Raw genomic sequence first — 22,058 nt, 5'->3', positions numbered from 1 at the left:
CATAAACGTCAGTATTGATGTGTGAAATACAGAATATATCTGGGCTAAATCCTTCCTAATTATTAGATAATAAAAATGATTGTAAACATAAAAGTCAGTATTGACATGTAAAATACAGAACATATTTTCCTGGGGGAACTCTCCTGAAGGAATCAATAAAGTACTATCTATCTATCTATCTATATCTGGGCTAAATCCCTCCTAATAATTAGATAATAAAAGTGATTGTAAACAAAAGTCAGCATTGACATGTGAAATATAGAAAATATCTGGTCTAAATCCCTTCTAATAATTAGATAATAAAGACGATGGTAAACATAACAGTCAGTATTGACATGTGAAATACAGAATATATCTGGGCTAAATCCCTCCTAATAATTAGATAATAAAAACAATTGTAAACATAAAAGTCAGTATTGACATGTGAAATATAGAATATATCTGGGCTAAATCCCTTCTAATAATTAGATAATAAAAATGATTGTAAACATAAAAGTCAGTATTGACATGTGAAATACAGAATATATCTGGGCTAAATCCCTTCTATTCATCCCATCCATCCATTTTTTACCGCTTATTCCCTTCGGGGTCACGGGGGGCGCTGGAGCCTATCTCAGCTACAATCGGGCGGAAGGCGGGGTACACCCTGGACAAGTTGCCACCTCATCACAGGGCCAACACAGATAGACAGACAACATTCACACTCACATTCACACACTAGGGCCAATTTAGTGTTGCCAATCAACCTATCCCCAGGTGCATGTCTTTGGAGGTGGGAGGAAGCCGGAGTACCCGGAGGGAACCCACGCAGTCACGGGGAGGACATGCAAACTCCACACAGAAAGATCCCGGGGCCGGGATTGAACTCACGACTACTCAGGACCTTCGTATTGTGAGGCAGACGCACTAACCCTTCTTCCACCGTGCTGCCCTAAATCCCTTCTAATGATTTGATAATAAAAATGATTGTAAACATAAAATTCAGTTTTGACATGTGAAATACAGAATATATCTGGGCTAAATCCCTCCTAACAATAAAATAATAAAAAGGATTTTAAACTTAAAAGTCAGTATTGACATATGAAATACAGAATATATCTGGGCTACATCCCTCCTGTTAATTAGATAATAAAAACGATTGACAAGCATTTGTATAACCAACATGGCACCTATACATGAGGTTCCCAGAGGTCCAATGAAAGATGGTTGGTCTTACCCCAAAACAACTGTAAGGGGCCCCGGGGACCTGGTTCCCTGATGGCGGTGGAGGCATGTTGGAGGAGGAAGGGAAGAGGCCCAAGGCTCCCAGGTTGAGCCCAGGTATCAGGTGAGTCTGTTGCTGTGGAGAAATCATCAGGTTGCACCCCTCCGACTTCTTCTCCAACCTCGTACAAACTCCACTTACGTTCATGGCGGCGACGTCGTTGTCGTAGGCCTCTCTCACTTTCTTCATGATCTCCACCTCAGCCTGGCAGCAGGCCTCCATGGACCCTTTCACTGTGATGGTTCTCTCTGGGTTGTACAGCGTCAGATCCTGAAGACTTGGCACAGCACACACTCCTCGTTGGCACTCGTCACGCAAACAACCGCTGGCTCAAGATGGCTGCCAGTTTGCTACTTTTAAAAATACCTGACATATTCTGTCTGTACTACCGCGTAAAATCACACGCTAGCATATTTGCACGCAGGCTGCAGACTCAAAACCTGATCAAGTAATTGGCGGGAAAACAAGCAGTCAAAGCCTTTGGAAAACGTAACGATTTTTCTTGCCGGTGAAGCAAGAAGGGGCCATTTTTTTGATTTTGCTAGCAACATGCTAATTTACACTGGATATGCCATGTATATGCTACTGATTAGCATTAGCCATTTTACATGGGGATGAAAACTACAACTAAAATGCACATAAAATGCAATACTTACCGAGTATAAACACTTTGTAGGGCTCGACAAAACACAAGACTGGCGCATTCAACTTAATGGCGAAGACTACTTCCTAAATACGGCAACACACTGTATTGCTGCTATCATGTTACTGTTTATTGTATTATTCACTGTTTTACAGACTTAATTGTTTTGTGTGTCCTGTGCGGAACTGTACACAGTTTTAATGTGCTATATAAATAAAGACTACTGAGTTGCAAGCAAAGTCTACAATACAAAACTTGCAAATGAGACTCCAAAGTGTAAGAAAACAAGATATAACAAGTGGACAGCACAGTTATTATCAGCTGAAGTTAATAATTTAGATGTTATTGTTTAACAATTGTATTTGCACATGAGCGACACAAAAGTACCAGTGTGTGTACCGGTATGTATGTGTGTGTGTGTGTGTGTTTGCTCTTCTTACGGCGAAATGGTGATCTTGGTGTCGGTGTCCTGCTCGACTTTCTTCAGGTTGCGTCCTTCCTTCCCGATGAGGCGTCCGACAAAGTTATTGTGGGCGAGAAGCTTCAGAGGAACCTCGTCAGCACTTGATGACAACAAAGAAACGTGAGGTTGAGATCCAGAATGTAAAAACATAAAGGTCCCTTTAAAGGGGAAGTGCACTTTTTTTTTTACCTATCATTCACAAGCCTTATGAAGGACAAAAACACATAGGTTTTTCCGTTTTTTTGCATTCTAAATCATAAAATACAGCAAGTAGGAGGTTGCTAACAACACATATACAGGGAGTACACTACTGTGCCCATAAAGTTCTCTAAAAAACATCCAAAAAGCACCACTAATCCTCCATTTACATGTCATGACCTGAATATTAACACGTATTAGCAATATTGTTATTATAAGTGCTAACACCGAGGAACTACTTTCAGTGTTAACAGAGTACTAACTAGCTTATGCTGCTATAATGACATATTGAGCTGCTGCATGGCCTCTGAGTTGGTGAAAGTTAATTCTAGATGATAAATCACGCCTCTCACCTGGATAGTAGAAGGTTGTGGACATAAACCCACAAGTTGGTTAACTTTGACAGCCAATTTAGACCCACTGATGGCCAGAAAGACACGGAAAAAAATGGTTGATGTAAACAGGAGGATATAAACATCCCACCAGTCGTTATCCCACTGAGAGCAGACATTGTACGGTAAGTGATTATTTTATTATTATGTATATCTTGTTTAGAACTTAGCAATACTGCTACATGATGCTTAGTGTTTGACTAAAGCTGCATCTGTTTAGCACACAGCTTCTAAAACTTGTAGATCATCCTCCTTATGTTCAGGCTCAAAAATAGACGGTTCTGGATCATCATTTGTCCTTTTGTTATCTCTCATCAAGTCTGCCATCATTAGTAGTCTTGTTGATGTCGAAGGGAAAGTGAACGTTGTGATCCGTCTGTGTATGCTTAAAATTATGAAAATATGTAAATATTACATGTTATTATGAATGTCACTAGATACTACATCTATACTTACAGAATGTATACAGAACATTGATGGAGGTTTTTGAGAGCGCTTTATGCGACTCCCATGTCTTCATTGTTAGCTGACTCTTGCTAGAGTTTATTTACACATTAGAATGCGTACAAAAAGAAAACCATATGTGTTCATGTCTTACAAAAAGTCTTCAACTTACGTCTTGGTATCCTTGGCCTCCTGCTGCATGATATCTAAGATCATCTGGCAAGCGGCAGAGCAGCCCTCAGGAGTGGAATGGATGCTGATGGACTTTTCAGCAGCGCCTGCGTTCTCTTTACGATGAACGTCGATCCTGCAGTCAGGGAATACATGTATGTAGAACACAGGTGCTACCTCATGTTCTTGCTACATGACATCATATTGTTTATAATGACATGTATGTAGAACACAGGTGCTACCTCATCTTCTTGCTAAAAAATATATTGTTTATAATGACATGTATGTAGAAAACAGGTGCTACCTCATGTTCTTGCTACAGAACATCATATTGTTTATAATGACATGTATTTAGAACACAGGTGCTACCTCATGTTCTTGCTACAGCACATCCTATTGTTTATAATGACATGTATGTAGAACACAGGTGCTACCTCATGTTGTTGCTGCATACATTTCAATGTATGTACATACATATGTATGTATGTATGTTATACATACTAATATTCCTGAACACAGCGGTGTACAAGTTTTGCTTGTTCAGCATATTGGAAGTTACAAAATAGCGGCCAACACTGACTTGCTCTGCGTCTGCTTGGTGATGTTGCGAATGGTGGCTCCCTCCTTGCCGATGATGGCGCCCACGTACTGCGTGGGTACAAGAAGCCTCAGAGGAATGTCGCCGTGCTGAAGTTTGCTCGGGATCCCTGAGTTCGGGGAGCCGCTGCGAGGACCACCGCGGGGCCCGTAACCGGGGCGGCGGCCGTTGTCGGGCCCCCGGTGGTCTTCGTCCGGGTCAGAGCTGTCATCGGGGATGTAGGACACGTGTAGAGTGTTGCTCTCCAGCTGGTAGCCATTCAGTTTCTGGATGGCACTGAGACATGAAGGACCACTGATGACATATGCAACCATGGATTGCATCATAACGTAACTACATCATTACATCACCAGTGGTACAGGGCTCCATCTAGTGGTGAGCCAGAGAATCATCCCCTGATTCAATATTCAAACAGTGTTGCAGTGGTCAAAACTACTAAATATACCACTGCGTTGCTTTTAATGAATACTTAGGTCTACTATGCTACTGGACTTTAATGTTGTCATTATGGTGGTACTTAATGAATACTTAGGTCTACTACGCTACTGTATTTTAATGTTGTAATTATGGTGGTACTTAATTAATACTTAGGTCTACTATACTACTGCATTTTAATGTTGTCATATGGTGGTACTTAATGAATACTTAGGTCTACTACACTACTGTGTTTTAATGTTGTCATTATGGTGGTACTTAATGAATACTTAGGTCTACTACACTACTGTATTTTAATGTTGTCATTATGGTGTTACTTAATAAATACTTAGGTCTATTACACTACTGTATTTTAATGTTGTCATTATGGTGGTACTTAATGAATACTTAGGCATACTACGCTACTCTACTGTCATTTGGGTCATCATGGTGGTACATAGAGCCAAGTGTTTTGAAGTTCTACTTGGTGAACAAAGTTTACAACCACTGGATTAAATACAGAATTGTTTCGCTCGAAATATGGAGTGGTGTCCGTATCGGACAAAGACCATATTATATAAATATGTATCTAGCCATATTTTCTGTTTACTTCCACAAAATGTCTCCTTTTCTTACAAAACTCAAAAGCAGTGAAGTTGGCACATTGTGTAAATGGTAAATAAAAACAGAATACAATGATTTGGAAATCCTTTTCAACTTATATTCAATTGAATAGACTGCAAAGACAAGATACTTCATGTTCACACTGGAAAACTTTGTAATGTTTTGCCAATATTAGCTTATTTGGAATTTGATGCCTGCAACATGTTTCAAAAAAGCTGGCACAAGTGGCAAAAAAGAGTGAGAAAGTTGAGGAATGCTCATCAAACACTTATTTGGAACATCCCACAGGTGAACAGGCTAATTGGGAACAGGTGGGTGCCATGATTGAGTATGAAAGTAGCTTCCATGAAATGCTCAGTCATTCACAAACAAGGATGGGGCGAGGGTCACCACTTTGTCAACAAATTGTCCAACAGTTTAAGAACAACATTTCTCCACCAGCTATTGCAAGGAATTTAGGGATTTCACCATCTACGCTCCGTAATATCATCAAAAGGTTCAGAGAATCTGGAGAAATCACTGCACGTAAGCGATGATATTATGCACCTTCGATCCCTCGGGCGGTCAAAAAGCGACATCAGTGTGTAAAGGATATCACCACATGGGCTCAGGAACACTTAAAAAAAACACTGTCAGTAACTACAGTTGTTCGCTACATCAGTAAGTGCAAGTTAAAACTCTACTATGCAAAGCCAAAGCCATTTATCAACAACACCCAGAAACGCCGCCGGCTTCGCTGGGCCCGAGCTCATCTAAGATGGACTGATGCAAAGTGTAAAAGTGTTCTGTGGTCTGAGGAGTCCACATTTCAAATTGTTTTTGGAAACTGTGGACGTTGTGTCCTCTGGAACAAAGAGGAAAATAACCATCCGGATTGTTATAGGCACACAGTTGAAAAGTCAGCATCTGTGATGGTATGGGGGTGTATTAGTGCCCAAGGCATGGGTATCTTACACATCTGTGAAGGCATCATTAATGCTGAAAGGTACATACAGGTTTTGGAGCAACACATGTTGCCATCCAAGCAACATTACCATGGACGCCCCTGCTTATTTCAGCAAGACAATGCCAAGCCACGTGTTACAACAGCGTGGCTTCATAGTAAAAGAGTGCAGGTACTAGACTGGCCTGCCTGTAGTCCAGACCTGTCTCCCATTGAAAATGTGTGGCGCATTATGAAGCCTAAGATACCACAACGGAGACCCCGGACTGTTGAACAACTTAAGCTGTACATCAAGCAAGAATGGGAAAGTATTCCACTTCAAAAATGTGTCTCCTCAGTTCTCAAACCTTTACTGAGTGTTGTTAAAAGGAAAGTCCATGTAACACTGTGGTAAAAATGCCCCTCTGACAACTTTTTTGCAATGTGTTGCTGTTGCTAAATGATTATTTGAAATAAATAAATAAATACGTTTCTCAGTGTGAACATGAAATATCTTGTCTTTGCGGTCTATTCAATTGAATACGAGTTGAAAAGGATTTGCAAATCATTGTATTCTGTTTTTATTTACCATTTACACAACGTGACACCTTCACTGGTTTTGGCTTTTGTACTTTACTTATTTTGCACTATTGACTATTTCATGAAAATGAAACCATTGTATTATTTTGGTGATATTGTCACATTGTCTGATATTGTTGCTGCAGAAAAATATCAAAGCACTTTGTTTATTATTATTATTATGAATCATAAACAGTTAATTACTTTAAATTCATGACATGTTTGCAGAAATTTCAAAAAACGACTCAAGTATTTGCTACTCAGCAATGTTTAGCAGAAACGCAAAGTGTGTATTAATACACATATAGTTTTTTGTTCATTAGTACAATGTATGTCAACATAAGTACACTTGTAAAGATGATATATTTGTAGACATTAGGGACAAGCGGTAAAAAATCGATGGATGGATGGATGGATTGTACACTTGGTTGTAGTTCCATCAAATATCCACAGGGGAGCGCTTGTTTCCCAGAAATGTCAATTTTATTGCCATTTGCTACAAAACATGGTGGTAAGAACTAATATGATGGTTTGTTTTGTGTGGTCAAACATTTTATAGACAATCTTTGTAAATAATTGTGAAGATTATTTTGGCCATGACGTGTAACAGACGACATTGAAACATTTTATAGACAATCTTTGTAAATAATTGTGATGATTATTTTGGCCATGACGTGTAACAGACGACATTTAAACAGTTTATAGACAATCTTTGTAAATAATTGTGATGATTACTTTGGCCATGACGTGTAACAGACGACTTTAAACATTTTATAGACAATCTTTGTAAATAATTGTAATGATTATTTTGGCCATGACGTGTAACAGACGACATTTAAACATTTTATAGACAATCTTTGTAAATAATTGTGATGATTATTTTGGCCATGACGTGTAACAGACGACTTTTAAACATTTTATAGACAATCTTTGTAAATAATTGTGATGATTACTTTGGCCATGACGTGTAACAGACGACTTTAAACATTTTATAGACAATCTTTGTAAATAATTGTGATGATTATTTTGGCCATGACGTGTAACAGACGACATTTAAACATTTTATAGACAATCTTTGTAAATAATTGTGATGATTACTTTGGCCATGACGTGTAACAGACGACTTTAAACATTTTATAGACAATCTTTGTAAATAATTGTAATGATTATTTTGGCCATGACGTGCAACAGACGACATTTAAACATTTTATAGACAATCTTTGTAAATATTTGTAATGATTATTTTGGCCATGACGTGTAACAGACGACATTTAAACATTTTATAGACAATCTTTGAAAATATTTGTGATGATTATTTTGACCGTGACGTGTAACAGACGACATTTAAACATTTTATAGACAATCTTTGTAAATAATTGTGATGATTATTTTGGCCATGACGTGTAACAGACGACATTTAAACATTTTATAGACAATCTTTGTAAATAATTGTGATGATTATTTTGGCCATGACGTGTAACATACGACATTTAAACATTTTATAGACAAACTTTGTAAATAATTGTAATGATTATTTTGGCCATGACGCGTAACAGACGATATTTAAACATTTTGTAGACAATCTTTGTAAATAATTGTGATTATTATTTTGGCCATAACGTGTAACAGACGCCATTTAAACACGTCATAGACAATCTTTGTAAATAATTGTGATGATTATTTTGTTTTGACGTGTAACAGACGACATTTAAACATTTTATAGACAATCTTTGTACATAATTGTGATGATTACTTTGGCCATGACGTGTAACAGACGACATTTAAACATTTTATAGACAATCTTTGTAAATAATTGTGAAGACTATTTTGGCCATGACGTGTAACAGACGACATTTAAACATTTTATAGACAATCTTTGTAAATAATTGTGATGATTATTTTGACCATTACGTGTAACAGACGACATTTAAACATTTTATAGACAATCTTTGTAAATAATTGTGATGATTATTTTGGCCATGACGTGTAACAGACGACTTTAAACATTTTGTAGACAATCTTTGTAAATAATTGTGATGATTACTTTGGCCATGACGTGTAACAGGCGACATTTAAACATTTTATAGACAATCTTTGTAAATAATTGTGAAGATTATTTTGACCATTACGTGTAACAAACGACATTTAAACATTTTATAGACAATCTTTGTAAATAATTGTGATGATTATTTTGGCCATGATGTGTAACAGACGACTATAAACATTTTATAGATAATCTTTGTAAATAATTAGGATGATTATTTTGGCCATGACGTGTAACAGACGACATTTAAACATTTTATAGACAATCTTTGTAAATAATTGTAATGATTATTTTGGCCATGACGTGTAACAGACGACATTTAAGCCTTTTGCATATAATCTTTGTAAATAATTGCGATTATTATTTTGGACATGACATATAACAGACGACATTTAAACATTTTATAGACAATCTTTGTAGATAATTGTGATGATAATTTTGGTCATGACAGTGTAACAGACAACATTTAAACATTGTATAGACAATCTTTGTAAATAAATAATTGTGATGATTATTTTGACCATGACGTGAAACAGACAACATTTAAACATTTTATAGACAATCTTTGTAAATAATTGTGATGATTACTTTGGCCATGACGTGTAACAGACGACATTTAAACATTTTATAGACCATTGTTGTAAATAATTGTGATGATTATTTTGGCCATGACGTGTAACAGACGACTATAAACATTTTATAGATAATCTTTGTAAATAATTAGGATGATTATTTTGGCCATGACGTGTAACAGACGACATTTAAACATTTTATAGACAATCTTTGTAAATAATTGTGATGATTATTTTGGCCATGACGTGTAACAGACGACTTTAAACATTTTGTAGACAATCTTTGTAAATAATTGTGATGATTACTTTGGCCATGACGTGTAACAGACGACATTTAAACATTTTATAGACAATCTTTGTAAATAATTGTGAAGATTATTTTGACCATTACGTGTAACAAACGACATTTAAACATTTTATAGACAATCTTTGTAAATAATTGTGATGATTATTTTGGCCATGACGTGTAACAGACGACTATAAACATTTTATAGATAATCTTTGTAAATAATTAGGATGATTATTTTGGCCATGACGTGTAACAGACGACATTTAAACATTTTATAGACAATCTTTGTAAATAATTGTAATGATTATTTTGGCCATGACGTGTAACAGACGACATTTAAGCCTTTTGCATATAATCTTTGTAAATAATTGCGATTATTATTTTGGACATGACATATAACAGACGACATTTAAACATTTTATAGACAATCTTTGTAGATAATTGTGATGATAATTTTGGTCATGACAGTGTAACAGACAACATTTAAACATTGTATAGACAATCTTTGTAAATAATTGTGATGATTATTTTGACCATGACATGAAACAGACAACATTTAAACATTTTATAGACAATCTTTGTAAATAATTGTGATGATTACTTTGGCCATGACGTGTAACAGACGACATTTAAACATTTTATAGACCATTGTTGTAAATAATTGTGATGATTATTTTGGCCATGACGTGTAACAGACGACATTTAAACATTTTATAGACAATCTTTGTAAATAATTGTGATGATTATTTTGGCCATGACGTGTAACAGACGACATTTAAACATTTTATAGACCATCTTTGTAAATAATTGTGATGATTATTTTGGCCATGACGTGTAACAGACGACATTTAAACATTTTATAGACAATCTTTGTAAATAATTGTGATGATTACTTTGGCCATGACGTGTAACAGACGACATTTAAACATTTTATAGACAATCTTTGTAGATAATTGTGGTGATTATTTTGACCATGATGTATAACAGACAACATTTAAACATTGTGTAAACAATCTTTGGCAACATTGTTTGTTGCCAAAGATTGTCGTGGCGTGCAGGAAGTGAAGACTTACTGCCTGGCGTGTTCGCGGGAGGCGTACGTAACGTTCACCACTGCAGTCTCGCTGTCCGTGTTGACTGCGGGAAAGTGAAAGTGTGACATTATTCACTATTCAAATATTAGCATGCTAACTTTTTTGCTAATTTTGCAAGTGCATATCTAAGTGTCAAATATTTTGTTACTTGACAAATGATACCTGTTAGCATGCTAGCTTTATTAGCCAAATTTGTAGGTATACATCTCAGTCATATTTCCATACTTGATGCATGCTAACGTTAGCATCTTACACACCTCATAATAGTGTAATAATGTTAGCTTTCTTACCTAATTTAGCAAGTAGTGTCATATATTTTAGTATTTCACTCATGCTAACAGTAAACATGCCATTTTAAGCTTGTTAGCATAGTATGCTAGCTTTTCTTTTTTTTTTTAGTTCATTTGTATTTTTCTCATCTTTTGATTGGTCAGTCTGTGGCCCTGTATGGAAAACATTTATTTTGACAAATATTTAATCTCCTTGAAACGCACTTTGTCTTCATTCTGAATGCTTTAATTGTGAAAGCTGAAGTGGACTGATGGCAAGATGTTGGAGAAGTAGGTGATGATGTCATCATTCACCTGGAGAGCCTACCTTGTTCGCAGTTCTCCACACTTCCACACTGAGCCAGCAGGCCATCGAACATCTGGCACAAAGTCAGAGGAGGAAAAGCACAAAGCAGGTAAGACAACCACTCAGGATAAAAAAAAATTCAGATGGAAGCTCAGCTACAGCAATTGTTTTCTTTTAGCATGCTAGCAGAAATGATATCAGTTAGCATCATTAGTAAATGTCAAAGAACCCTGTTAGATACCACCAACATCTGCTCTCACTCACTAGCATTTGCTAACTCTTAGCATTGGTTTATAGCTAGCATGGGACGGCGTGGCGCAGTGGAAGAGTGGCCGTGCGCGACCCGAGGGTCCCTGGTTCAATCCCCACCTAGTACCAACCTCGTCATGTCCGTCGTGTCCTGAGCAAGACACTTCACCCTTGCTCCTGATGGGTGCTGGTTAGCGCCTTGCATGGCAGCTCCCTCCATCAGTGTGTGAATGTGTGTGTGAATGGGTAAATGTGGAAGTAGTGTCAAAGCGCTTTGAGTACCTTGAAGGTAGAAAAGCGCTATACAAGTACAACCCATTTATCATTTATTTATTATTAGCTCACAGCTAGCATTATCTTGAGCTTGCATTATCTTATAGATAGTGTTAGCTTATAGCTAGCATTAACTTACTGTTAGCATGAGCTTATAGCTAGCATTAGCTTACAGCTAGCATTATTTTGAGCTTGCATTATCTTATAGCTAACATTAGCTTATTGCAAGCGTTATCTTGAGCTTGCATTATCTTATAGCTGGTGCTAGCTTACAGCTAGCATTATTTTGAGCTTGCATTATCTTATAGCTAGCATTAGCTTATTGCGAGCTTTATCTTGAGCTTGCATTATCTTATAGCTGGTGTTAGCTTATAGCTAGCATTATCTTATAGCTAATGTTAGCTTATTGCTAGCATTAACTTACTGTTAGCATTAGCTTGTAGCTAGCATTAGCTTACAGCTAGCGTTATCTTGAGCTTGCATTATCTTATAGCTGGTGTTATCTTATAGCTAGAGTTATCTTACAGCTGGCGTTATCTTAAAAGCTAGCGTTATCTTATAGCTAGCGTTTTCTTATAGCTGGTGTTAGCTTATAGCTAGCATTATCTTATAGCTAATGTTAGCTTATTGCTAGCATTAACTTACTGTTAGCATTAGCTTGTAGCTAGCATTAGCTTACAGCTAGCGTTATCTTGAGCTTGCATTATCTTATAGCTGGTGTTATCTTATAGCTAGAGTTATCTTACAGCTGGCGTTATCTTAAAAGCTAGCGTTATCTTATAGCTAGCGTTTTCTTATAGCTAGCGTTAGCTTATAGCTAGTGTTAGGTTACAGCTAGTGCTAGCTTATAGCTAGTGTTAACTTATAGCTAGCATAAACCTACTGTTAGCATTAGCTTATAGCTCACATTATCTTGAGCTAGCATTTTCTTAAAGCTAGCGTTAGCTTATTGCTAGCATTAGCTTACAGTGAGCTTTATCTTACAGCTAGCTTTATCTTATAACTAGTGTTATCTTATAGCTAGCGTTATCTTATAGCTAGCGTTATCTTACAGCTATCGTTATCTTACAGCTAGTATTAGCTTATATCTAGAGATGAACATAACTTTGTTTTTCTAAGCCTGGTTGTGAAGAAAGTGAGCGTAAAGAAGAAGAAGTAGTAAATGATATTCATGGAATTGAAGAAAGAAAAAAGCAGATAGTCATCCTCTGCTCAAAAGACCTAACGTTGATCCTGACCCCATGGTAAATTACCGGCCACCTTCCCTTTATCTCGAAAATCCTCGAGAAAATTGTTGCACAGCAGCTAAATGAACACTTGGCGTCTAACAATCTCCGTGAACCCTTTCAGTCCGGTTTCAGGGCAAATCACTCTACGGAGACAGCCCTCGCAAAAATGACTAATTATCTATTGCTAACTATGAATGCTAATGTCATCCATGTTGCTGCTAATTGATCTCAGCGCTGTTTTCCATACCGTCGATCATAACATTTTATTAGAACATATCAAAACATGTATTGGTATGTCAGACACACACACATATACATATACTGTATTTATCTTTATACATATACCTATATCAGGGGTGTCAAACTCATTTTATCTCAGGGGCCTCATGGAGGAAAATATGTGCACACGCGGGCCGTCCATCCATCCATCCATTTTCTATCGCTTGTCCCTTTCGGGGTCGCGGGGGGTGCTGGAGCCTATCTCAGCTGCATTCGGGCAGAAGGCGGGGTACACCCTGGACAAGTCGCCACCTCATTACAGGGCCAACACAGATAGACAGACACACCGGACTATTAAAATCAAGGCATTAAAAGTAAAAAATAAAGACAACTTCAGATTGTTTTCTTTGTCTTACTTTGGCCAAAATAGAACAAATACATTCTGAAAATATCATAATAAAAATATAGACCAAAAAAACGGCAGCGGTAAAGTTTAGATCCATGAAGGAAAGAATAATGTGAATGTTTAGAACTGAATAAATTTACATATGCATAAAAATGTGTTTTCTTTTGTAATATTTTTTTAATGAATTAATTAACATTTATGACAACCTTTTTCCAAAACACAATATAGAATGTGCGATATAACAGGATAATGCAGCGGGACCCCAATTTAAACATTCCTAGCACCAACACTGATGGAGTATTGGTGAGTGCAAAACAGCAGCAGGTGGCTGTGGCCTGCAGGCCGGTTCTAATACTACTCAAATATCATTGATCATTCATTCGCGGGCCGGATCTGGCCTGCGGGCCTTGACTTTGACACCCCTGACCTATACTGTATATACCATTATATATATATATATATATATATATATATATATATATATATATATATATATATATATACACACACATACATATATATATATATATATATATATATATATATATATATATATATATATATATACACACACATACATATATATATATATATATATATATATATATATATATATATATATATATATATATATATATATATATATATATATATATATATATATATATATATATTAGGGCTGTGAATCTTTGGGTGTCCCACGATTCGATTCAATATCGATTCTTGGGGTCACGATTCGATTCAAAATCTTTTTTTTTTTTCAATTCAACACGATTCTCAATTCAAAAACAATTTTTTTCCGGATTCAAAACGATTCTCTATTCATTCAATACATAGGATTTCAGCAGGATCTACCCCAGTCTGCTGACATGCAAGCAGAGTAGTAGATTTTTGTAAAAAGCTTTTATAATTGTAAGGACAATGTTTTATCAACTGATTGCAATAATGTAAATTTGTTTTAACTATTAAATGAACCAAAAATATGACTTATTTTATCTTTGTGAAAATATTGGACACAGTGTGTTGTCAAGCTTATGAGATGCGATGCAAGTGTAAGCCACTGTGACACTATTGTTCTTTTTTTTTTCTTTTTTTATAAATGTCTAATGATAATGTCAATGAGGGATTTAATCACTGCTATGTTGAAATTGTAACTAATATTGATACTGTTGATAATATTAATTTTTGTTTCACTACTTTTGGTTTGTTCTGTGTCGTGTTTGTGTCTCCTCTCAATTGCTCTGTTTATTGCAGTTCTGAGTGTTGCTGGGTCGGGTTTGGTTTTGGAATTTGATTGCATTTTTATGGTATTGCTTGTGTATTGTTTTGTTGGATTGATTAAGTAAAAAAAAAAAGAAAAATTTAAAAATTTAAAAAATAAAAAAAATAAATACATTTTAAAAAATTGATTTTTTTAAAATGAGAATCGATTCTGAATCGCACAACGTGAGAATCGCGATTCGAATTCGAATCGATTTTTTCCCACACCCCTAATACCGGTATATATATATATAAGTATATATACATATATATACACATATACATACACATACATATACACCTATATATATATATATATATATATATATATATATATATATATATATACACACACACACATATATATATATACACACACACACACACATACATACACACATATATATGTATATACATATATATATATATATATATATGTATATGTATATACATATACATATATATGTATATACATATATATATATATATATGTATATGTATATGTATATACATATATATGTGTATATACACATACACATAGGACTGTCTCAGAAAATTTGAATATTGTGATAAAGTCCTTTATTTTCTGTAATGCAATTAAAAAAACAAAAATGTCATACATTCTGGATTCATTATACATCAACTGAAATATTGCAAGGCTTTTATTATTTTAATATTGCTGATTATGGCATACAGCTTAAGAAAACTCAAAAATCGTATCTCAAAAAATTAGAATATTTCCTCAGACCAAGTAAAAAAAAAAGATTTATAACAGCAAAACAAAATCAAACATTTGAAAATGTCAATTAATGCACTCAGTACTTGGTTGGGAATCATTTTGCACAGATTACTGCATCAATGTGGCGTGGCATGGAGGCAATGAGCATGTGGCATTGCTGAGGTGTTATGGATGCCCAGGATGCTTCAATAGCGGCCTTTAGCTCATTTGCATTATTGGGTCTGGTGTCTTTCAGCTTCTTCTTCACATTACCCCAGAAATTCTCTATGGGGTTCAGGTCAGGGGAGTTGGCAGGCCAATCGAGGACAGTAATGCCATGGTCAGTACACCAGTTACTGGTGGTTTTGGCACTGTGGGCAGGTGCCAGATCATGCTGGAAAATGAAATCATCATCTCCATAGAGCTTTTCAACAGATGGAAGCATGTAGTGGTCTAAAATCTCTAGAAGCGTATGACTTGGGCTATGGAAAAGAAGCACTGGACAGTTGCAGAGTGGTCCAGAGTCCTGTTTTCAGACGAAAGCAAGTTTTGTATTTCATTTGGAAGTCAAGGCGCTAGAGTCTGGAGGAAGGCTGGAGAGAAGCCAAATCTAAGTTGCTTGAAATCCAGTGTGAAGTTCCCACAGTCAGCAATGGTTTGGGGAGCCATGTCAGCTGCTGGTGTTGGTCCACTGTGTTTCATCAAGTCCAGAGTCAATGCAGCTGTGTACCAAGAGATTTTAGTACAAGTACTGAGTGCATTAATTGACATTTTCAAATGTTTGATTTTGTATTGCTGTTATAAATCTTTTTTTTTTTACTTGGTCTGAGGAAATATTCTAATTTATTGAGATACGATTTTTTAGTTTTCTTAAGCTGTATGCCATAATCAGCAATATTAAAATAATAAAAGGCTTGCAATATTTCAGTTGATGTGAATGTATGACATTTTTGTTTTTTTTAATTGCATTACAGAAAATAAAGGACTTTATCACAATATTCTAATTTTCTGAGACAGTCCTGTATATATATATATACATATATATATATATATATATATATATATATACATATATATATATATATATATATATATATATATATATATATATATATATATATATATATAAGATGTGACTTTAAGGTTTTACTACTTAGGTATAAAATACTAAAGGATCTAGCTCCATCCTAGATTGCTGATTGTATTGTACCATATGTCCTAGACACAAATCTGCCTTCTAAGAACTCCGGCTGCATCGTGACTCCCAGAGCCCCAAAAAATGTCTGCGGCTATAGAGTGCCCACATCTGCGGTCCCTTCCATGGTTTCTGGTTGTTCCCATTGGGTTGAGTTTTTTCTTGCCCTGATGTGGGATCTGAGCCGAGGATTTCGTTGTGGCTTGTGCAGCCCTTTGAGACATTTGTGATTAAGGGCTATATAAATAAACGTTGATTGATTGATTGATTGATTGATTCTAAAATGTAGTGGGCTTGGCTTATTTATTTCCCCCAGGGATCAATAAAGTACTTTTTACTTTCTATTCTATTTAGCAGTGTGTTCTACAGTCTGGAATATATGGTGATTCTTCTTCTTCACCTTCTTCCTGATGTCCCACCACTTGTGTTTGATTGCAGCCTGTGTGCACTTCTGACCGCACCACGTGTCAAGCCCAAGCCTGGACACGCCAGAAACTTAATACATGAGGTCCCTGGTAACATTCTAAGGTGCTTTTAAAAGTGACTGACAATGTAAAGTGTGTGTGTGTGTGTGTGTGTGTGTGTGTGTGTGTGTGTGTGTGTGTGTGTGTGTGTGTGTGTGTGTGTGTGTGTGTGTGTGTGTGTGTGTGTGTGTGTCACTGGTGCAGTTTAGTAAACATAGCCACTCCAGAGGCAGAAAAACTCACTTCCCACTGAAGGTGAGGTGGAATGTTTCTGATCTGCAGCTTTCTGGTCCTGGGGGGAAGAAGGAGAGGGACAAAACAACAAAGTCAACAAACTTTCTTGAAAAACAACAAATTCAACAAACTTTTTTGAAAAACTAAGTCAACAAACTTCCTTGAAAAACAACAAAGTCAACAAACTTTCTTGAAAAACAACAAATTCAACAAACTTTATTGAAAAACTAAGTCAACAAACTTCCTTGAAAAACAACAAAGTCAACAAACTTCCTTGAAAAACAACAAAGTCAACAAACTTTCTTGAAAAACAACAAAGTCAACAAACTTCCTTGAAAAACAACAAAGTCAACAAACTTCCTTGAAAAACAACAAAGTCAACAAACTTCCTTGAAAAACAACAAAGTCAACAAAGTTTTTTGGACAACAACAAAGTCAACAAACTGTCTTGAAAAACAACAAAGTCAACAAACTTTCTTGAAAAACAACAAAGTCAACAAACTTTCTTGAAAAACAACCAAGTCAACAAACTTTCTTGAAAAACAACAAAGTCAACAAACTTCCTTGAAAAACAACAAAGTCAACAAACTTTCTTGAAAAACAACAAAGTCAACAAACTCTTGAAAAACAACAAAGTCAACAAACTTTCTTGAAAACAACAAAGTCAACAAACTTTCTTGAAAAACAACAATGTCAACAAACTTTCTTGAAAAACAAAGTCACTAAACTTCCTTGAAAAACAACAAAGTCAACAAACTTTCTTGAAAAACCACAAAGTCAACAAACTTCCTTGAAAAACAACAAAGTCAACAAACTTCCTTGAAAAACAACAAAGTCAACAAACTTCCTTGAAAAACAAAGTCAACAAACTTTCTTGAAAAACAACCAAGTCAACAAACTTTCTTGAAAAACAACAAAGTCAACAAACTTCCTTGAAAAACAACAAAGTCAACAAACTTTTTTGAAAAACAACAGAGTCAACAAACTTTCTTGAAAAACAACAAAGTCAACAAACTTTCTTGAAAAACAACAAAGTCAACAAACTTCCTTGAAAAACAACAGAGTCAACAAACTTCCTTGAAAAACAACAAAGTCAACAAACTTTCTTGAAAAACAACAAAGTCAACAAACTTTCTTGAAAAACAACAATGTCAACAAACTTTATTGAAAAACAAAGTCACTAAACTTTTTTGAAAAACAACAAAGTCTACAAACTTTCTTGAAAAACAAATTCAACAAACTTTCTTGAAAAAGAACAAAGTCAAACTTTTTTTGGAAAAACAAAGTCAACAAACTTTTTTGAAAAACAAGAAAAATCTGACACTCTTGTATAATATTTTTGTTGTGTTGATAGAAATAGCAAAATGTCATATAAATAACTTAATAAAAGACTAGCTAAACGTTAAGAGGGGTGAACACAAAATATCGATTCACGTCTGAATTGCGATTCTAAATTCCCAAATTTGGATTATTTTCAAAATTCGATTTAAAAAGTAAAGTCAAGTTTTCACAGTTTCTCATGGGCAGTCAAAGACTGGCTTGTAGACCAGCAGTCCTGCTCACAGGCAGTCAAAGAATGGCTTGTAGACCACCAGACCACTGCTCACATGAACAATAGCAGGCATGTAGTTGAACATCAGATGATACCCTGGTCTGATGGCCACCGGAGTACCAGTCCAATCTTGTAACATCACACACTTGTATACATATGCAGTACCACAGGGGTGTATGGCTATTGGATGAGATACCCTTATGGGTACCATCTGCACTGTATATGGACTTTGATCAAAACTGCTGCCCTTTATATACTTCCGCTGCTAAAATACTGTAACTTGACCGTCCACTCACATACCCTTTATGTATTGTACTTGTACTTTAAATTGCCTATCATTATGTCATTTCAATATTGTTGTGTATTTTCAATCCCAATTATGGACGTTAGATGTGCCATAAAAGGACTACAGATGGAAATTAGCATACATCTGGTGCGGCCATCTTTTTAATGTAACTGCACATTGTTCTTCAAATAAACAAATACAAACAATAATAATAATAATAAGCATCAGTGTAATGTCTATATCATAATAATAAGCATCAGTGTAATGTCTATACAATAAGAATTAGAAGAAGAAGAATCAGTGTAATGTCTATATCATAATTATAAGCATCAGTGTAATGTCTATATCATCATAATAATAAGCATCAGTATAATGTATATATCATTATAATAATAAGCATCAGTGTAATATCTATATCATAATAATAATAAGCATCAGTGTAATGTCTATATCATGATAATAATAAGCATCAGTGTAATGTCTATATCATGATAATAATAAGCATCAGTGTAATGTCTATATCATAATTATAATCATAATAATAATAATAATAGGCATCAGTGGTCTATATAATAATAAAAATAATAATAATAATAATAAGCATCAGTGTAATGTCGATATAATAATTATTATAATAATAAGTATCAGTGTAATGTCTATATAATAATTATTATAATAAGCATCATTGTAATGTATATACAATAATAATATGAGCATCAGTGTAATGTCTATATAATAATATAATAATAATAATAATAGGCATCAGTGTAATGTCTATATGATAATCATAAAATAAACAATAAGCATCAGTGTAATGTCTATACAACAATAATAATAACCATCAGTGTAATTTCTATATATTAATAATAATAATAATAATAATAATAAGCATCAGTGTAATGTCTATATAATAATAAGCATCAGTGTAATGTCTATATCATAATTATAATCATAATAATAATAATAGGCATCAGTGTAGTCTATATAATAAAAATAATAATAATAAGCATCAGTGTAATGTCTATATAATAATAATAATAATAGTCATCATCATCAGTCCTGACTGCGACTTTCTGCAAGGACCCAAACTAATTATTAGAGACAACGTCACGTTCTGATTGGACCACATCTGGTCATGTGATCTTCATTCTCTGAAAGGCCAAGACTAAAGCAGAGAACATCCAAAGGCCTCTGGAACTCATTTAGTGCCAGAAATGGGGGTTGCTCTGCTTGCATGGGGTCAAAGTTCACCCTCTGACCCCGCCTGCTGCTCATGTGGCAGACCTCCATTTTGAAGAGCCAACTATCTCCATTTTAAATGGTGTCGGACTTTTGTCCTTCTTTTATGCACAATTCCTTTTTCTACATTGTCTGCAGAGAAGACCAATCTCTTGCATTAGAAAGATAATTTCCAGAAGTTATTGACAAAATAATTCAAATGCATAAAACCTGAAATGACCAGAAATATAAATAATGAAACTAGTACATACACATATATATGTTATTACTTATTTAAATTTGTATAAACATGTGACTTTACTTTCAATTTTGTATTTCACCAGATGCCCCAAGTTTGCATGATGAATGCTGATAGAATTGCTTTGAAAATGGTGATGGTAAAGAATACAATTAAAGACTTGAAGGCCACATTACATTACACAGGTTTGTCAACAAAAACGACAAATAAGTTAGCATGCTGCTTATGTTGCAGAGAAATTGTGAAAATGATACAATTATGCATGCATTAAACATTTACTATTTTACAGAAAACAAAGCACAGCACAGCATTTCTTCATGAAGATGTCAAAGTTTAGTTATATATTTAATATCCTGAACAGAAAAAGCACCAATACGTTCAAATTGTTGGTTATTTGTGGAAAAATTACCATTTAATTGTTTTGTTTTAAAACCATTTTTGCTAGATGTTTGGTATAAGACAGGTGCTGCATTTGTCATCTACATAAATGTTAATATTTCTGTAAGAGCTTTTGGTGAAAAAGGTTTGACAGTTTGTCCCCCCAAAAAAATCGACATTCGTTCTGCAGCGGTAAGGTTGAGTTTTAATTGTGAATTCCGGCGTTCTTGAATGCACCTTTTGGCAGGCGTGATTGTGATTGGTGGACAGCCAGGAAGTGTAATGTTACTGGAGTTGTGTCTAAAAAGGGAACACTTGCGTCACTAAGTACGCTCCAGTAAGTATACTTCCCACATGTACACTGTGTACTTAGTCTGTGAGGGCGCAGACGAGTGCCGTAATAAACCCGTTGCTGTCGAAATGATGGCCGTCGTGACACGAGCCTCTTCTTTTTTTTTCTCCTTTTTTTTATTTATATAAACCTTTATTTGTAAATGTCAACATTTACAAACAGTTGAAAATAATAATCAAAGTAAGTACAAAAAAAGTACAAAACAGTAAAAAAAAAAAACAGTACAAAACAGCGCCAGGGGGCCATAAATTCAAAGAAACTAAAATAGAATGCAATATATATATATATATATATATATATATATATATATATATATATATATATATATATATATATATATATAATAAACAAAGTGCAAAGCCATAGGCTCACTCAATCTCAGTAAATAACTTAAATTTGGAACACAGCATCATCGTTTTCACAGCTTTTTGGTTGTTAGAGGTAGAGAGTGTTTTAATGTAGGATTCTAAATCTTTTTT

General features: G+C 35.0%; 1 protein-coding gene across 2 annotated transcripts in view; it reads right to left on the bottom strand.

Moving 5' to 3' along the window:
• igf2bp1 (insulin-like growth factor 2 mRNA binding protein 1) overlaps positions 1-22,058 on the bottom strand; it is a 66,914-nt gene that overhangs the window by 9,463 nt on the left and 35,393 nt on the right. Inside the window, exons 3-10 of one of the 2 annotated variants that reach the window (XM_061982191.1) lie at positions 17,544-17,592; positions 11,309-11,360; positions 10,691-10,754; positions 4,156-4,449; positions 3,577-3,711; positions 2,348-2,470; positions 1,406-1,541; positions 1,217-1,339 (exon numbers count right to left, since the gene is read on the bottom strand). In XM_061982191.1, coding sequence (XP_061838175.1) covers positions 1,217-1,339; positions 1,406-1,541; positions 2,348-2,470; positions 3,577-3,711; positions 4,156-4,449; positions 10,691-10,754; positions 11,309-11,360; positions 17,544-17,592 — 976 coding nt within the window. Of the gene's footprint in view, positions 1-1,216; positions 1,340-1,405; positions 1,542-2,347; positions 2,471-3,576; positions 3,712-4,155; positions 4,450-10,690; positions 10,755-11,308; positions 11,373-17,543; positions 17,593-22,058 lie in introns of both variants that reach the window. The other variant, XM_061982190.1, reaches the window with a different exon arrangement.

Source organism: Nerophis lumbriciformis, linkage group LG24 (assembly GCF_033978685.3).
Source record: "Nerophis lumbriciformis linkage group LG24, RoL_Nlum_v2.1, whole genome shotgun sequence".
Lineage (NCBI taxonomy): Eukaryota > Metazoa > Chordata > Actinopteri > Syngnathiformes > Syngnathidae > Nerophis > Nerophis lumbriciformis.
The sequence above is the reverse complement of the archived record's forward strand: the minus strand, read 5'-3'. Positions and strand labels throughout refer to the sequence as shown.